Source organism: Octopus bimaculoides, chromosome 5, assembly GCF_001194135.2.
Source record: "Octopus bimaculoides isolate UCB-OBI-ISO-001 chromosome 5, ASM119413v2, whole genome shotgun sequence".
Taxonomy (NCBI): Eukaryota; Metazoa; Mollusca; class Cephalopoda; order Octopoda; family Octopodidae; genus Octopus; species Octopus bimaculoides.
Genome location: NC_068985.1, coordinates 30,839,531 through 30,843,095, shown reverse-complemented (window position 1 = coordinate 30,843,095; position 3,565 = coordinate 30,839,531). Strand labels below are relative to the sequence as shown.

The window sequence follows — 3,565 nt, the reverse complement described above, 5'->3', positions numbered from 1 at the left end:
GATGATGATGATGATGATGATGATGACTTTAGCTTTTTTTTTTTTTTAACATTACATACAAAGTATGCCAATTTTCTTTTTTTAATCTTCAGTGCACTACAAAGTCAAAAATCATTCAGAAATGACTGCTTTGGGCCCTTGTGTCAAAAGTTCAAACAGCAGTACAGGTCCAAAATTTTTTATAAAAAAAACACACACACAGAGAAAGAAATTTCCCATCTGACTGAGATTCATAAAATATTGTCAGTGAGTGATTTTCAACAGATGCAGTGAAACTATGCTAAATGATCAAGTCACAGAAAGCCAAAGAAATTTGTCACATTAAGAAATGAAAAGCTGATGTAATTCTTGTGTGTACTTAAATTACTAAGAGCAATTCGAGGAAAAGAGGCCAGGGTGGAGCAGGAAACTGGTTTGTATATTGATGACATCCTGGTAGATGAAAGTGTGGAATTGGCAGAGAAAATTGAGTCATCTGAGACATTTCAGAGTGATAACAAAAACACTGGAGGCTTAAATAAAATTTTATAAAAAGGGAGGAAACATTGGACAATGTAGTCTCTGATATACACAAAGATGAGGTGGTCATAGTTGGAATGTGTCTGATCATGGGTTTACTTAGAGCTGAAATGGTACCAGCTTCAGTCATTGAACTGTAGTCATGCTGAGGCACTGCCTTGAAAGGTTTTGTCAATCAAATCGATTCTAGTGCTTATTTTGAAATTTGATACTTATTTCCATAGCTCTCTTTTTGTTGAACCACTAGATTACAGACATACAAAAATCAATGTCAGTTTTCAAGCAGTGAGGGACAAATACAAAGACATACATACACTGGGCTTCTGCACAGTTTCTGCCAACCAAATCCACTTAGTTGGCCTGGGGATTGTCGCGCAAGACACTTGCCCAAAATAGACAGACGGACAGAATATATCGAGCTTTGAATCTTTTCGATGTTCATTCGGGTCGTTATTTCCTGGATACTCGTTCTTGATAGATTAAAGTGAAAGAACTACATTCAAAGACCGCTATAAGAGATTTGATGGGTTTTTTTTTAAATCATAAGTCAGCCTTGAATCACCTGAACTGTGGTCAAAGTCGTCCGAGCAATATCATCCCTTTTAAATCTATTTATTATGAGACATGGTATATCTAAGACTATATTGTTTATTTTTTGTTTGTTTGTTTGTTTTTTACCTTCTTTTCTTCCCTCAAAACAATAGAATATGATCTGAAGGATATTTGGTCGCGTAGTGGAGCCAACCACAATTCGTACAAACGTAGCTATCTCTCTCATTTCGGTACGTTTTTTTTGTTTTTGTTTTTTTCCTTTCCTGTCAATGGAATTCATTCAAATTGCTATAGAGAGCAATGATGTGATGCTCTCACCACGAACTGTCACGAATTTATTCTGACCACTTGTCCTGCTCGACTTACCACTTGACATTCATTTTCTTATTTTTGACGTGTTCGGAAAGGAGGTTTGGTGAACGAAACAATTTTGAATCGGCGTCACAAACAGCGGGTAAAGAAAGTGTGAAAAAAATTGGGAATTCCACTGAATTGTAGTTATTTTTAGATTGTTTACGATATATACAATAAACCTTCTCAACGAGACAGAAGGAGGGGGATGTTTTTATTTGTTTGAATGAAATACGCATTTAAATATGATTTTTATCTTCCTTTCTTTATGTAACTGTACAGGGCTTTCATGCCTAATTTCTGGATCTTTGGTAGTTTACAGTCTATGGTTATTACTCCAGTCACAAATTTCATTTTGCGACACGAATATATCAATACGTATACCTCTCCTATTATAAGAAATGTCTTCATCCTTGCCTTTTATGTATATCAGCATCCTTCAGCGGAACCGTCATAGTTGTCTGACATGCTTTTGTCTTGACAACAGAGAAGTTCTATAGGTAAATAATTTAGATTCTTCTAGCACTTTCGCCACGTTCCATCAAACCAGTCAAACTGGGATGAAACAATTTGTAATTATAATTAAACAGTACCAATTAAAATTCAAATTGGTATTACATATGATTCTACTAAATTTTTGTTTTGCCTTTCCTCGGAATTTCAGGGTCCACCTCAATGGACCAAAGATGCATCTACTTACATAACCAGTCGGTAAAATATAAAACAAGAAAGCGGTGCACGCCGTGCAGAACACCTTAATATAATGAATAAAATTACTCAAAAAATTTAGAACATAAACTAATCACTAGTAAGTATGTAAGTAATATTATTATCAACGTAAGACTTACAGAACACACAAAAATATCAGGTATTAGACAATCGTAATCAAGACAACACAGATGAATACATTATTCTCGATATGTGTGCGTATGTGTGTTCATGTACACATCAAAAATCGAAAGAAAATATTTAGTGATATACAAAGTAGCGAGTTGGTTTTCCAGATAAATAAAAATTTACCATACATAGCAAATTTTTTCTTACTCGTTTAATTAACTGATAAAAAAATAATAATTTTAGTTGAGCAAGGAGGAACTAAGGACGGATTATTTACATATGGATTAAAACCGTTCTGCGTGTGTTGAGCAATAATAGTGGGAAGGAAAACAATATTTACATTGTTGGGCAGTCGTCTTCGATAATCTGGGTGAACGCCTTGACTACAACAATCATAATCACAAAAATGACAACAAAAAGAAGCGGCAGCGGGAATAAGATTTATGACAATTATTTCTCACTGGTAGAGTAAATAAAAAGGCAAAAAAAGAGGCAATAAAACTAGATAAAATAGTAAGACTAAAAATCGACAGTATCAAGTTATAGTAAACATAGATACACAAGACATAGATAATGAGCCTGACGTCAGGGTGCTGAAGAATACAAACATGAGGTAAGGAATTGGTTGCTTTAACCGGCCAAACGACAGGAAGCAATAAAGAGAAACTGTGAAAAATTCTTACCTCTGTAGTCATGTTAGTAAGAAAAGGCGACGACGCTTCACGCTTCTTTCGTATTTTATTATCACCAACATTATCGTTATTAAATGTCTCGTCTGGTGAGAGCATAGACATCGCTCGATTCTTGTCGAAATTCGGGTCCACTTTCAATATACGAGTTCTATCATCAACATTGTATAAATCTGACCCTGTTTCTGGCAGATGAATGGTCTTAGAATTTGAACCGAATCGTCTCGCCTGGGCAGTAAGAAAAAGGGATAAATCCAAATAAAATAACAGGCTAAGAGGCAGCCAAGACCACCTGTACGCAAACATGTTCGCCATGTTAATCGGCGAAGGTTAATAGGCGAAGCACTACTCAAGTGTTCTTACGCCAAGCAGTTTGGAGATGAAAAAAATAGTCCGCTGTGAAGCGATTTCAACAAATTTTCCAGTAGTGTTTACAGTAATTTATTACATGTCTTTATCTCCAGGAATAATTGTTTGACTGGAATGGAAAAGGAAAAACATTTTTTTTAATAGGGATGAGGTTTAGAAATGTAATATTTCTGTGTTAACAATATTAAACGAGTTATGTGTATTTAGTTTAGCGCAATAACTGCATTAACAACATTAATATGTATGTA

General features: G+C 34.9%; 1 protein-coding gene across 2 annotated transcripts in view; it reads right to left on the bottom strand.

Moving 5' to 3' along the window:
- LOC106867861 (sortilin-related receptor) overlaps window positions 1-3,301 on the bottom strand; it is a 134,489-nt gene extending 131,188 nt beyond the window's left edge. Inside the window, exon 1 of one of the 2 annotated variants that reach the window (XM_014912904.2) lies at window positions 2,943-3,301. In XM_014912904.2, coding sequence (XP_014768390.1) covers window positions 2,943-3,263 — 321 coding nt within the window. In that variant the 5' untranslated portion in view covers window positions 3,264-3,301. The remainder of the gene's footprint in view (window positions 1-2,942) is intronic. The other variant, XM_014912905.2, reaches the window with a different exon arrangement.
- Window positions 3,302-3,565: the final 264 nt, after the last annotated feature.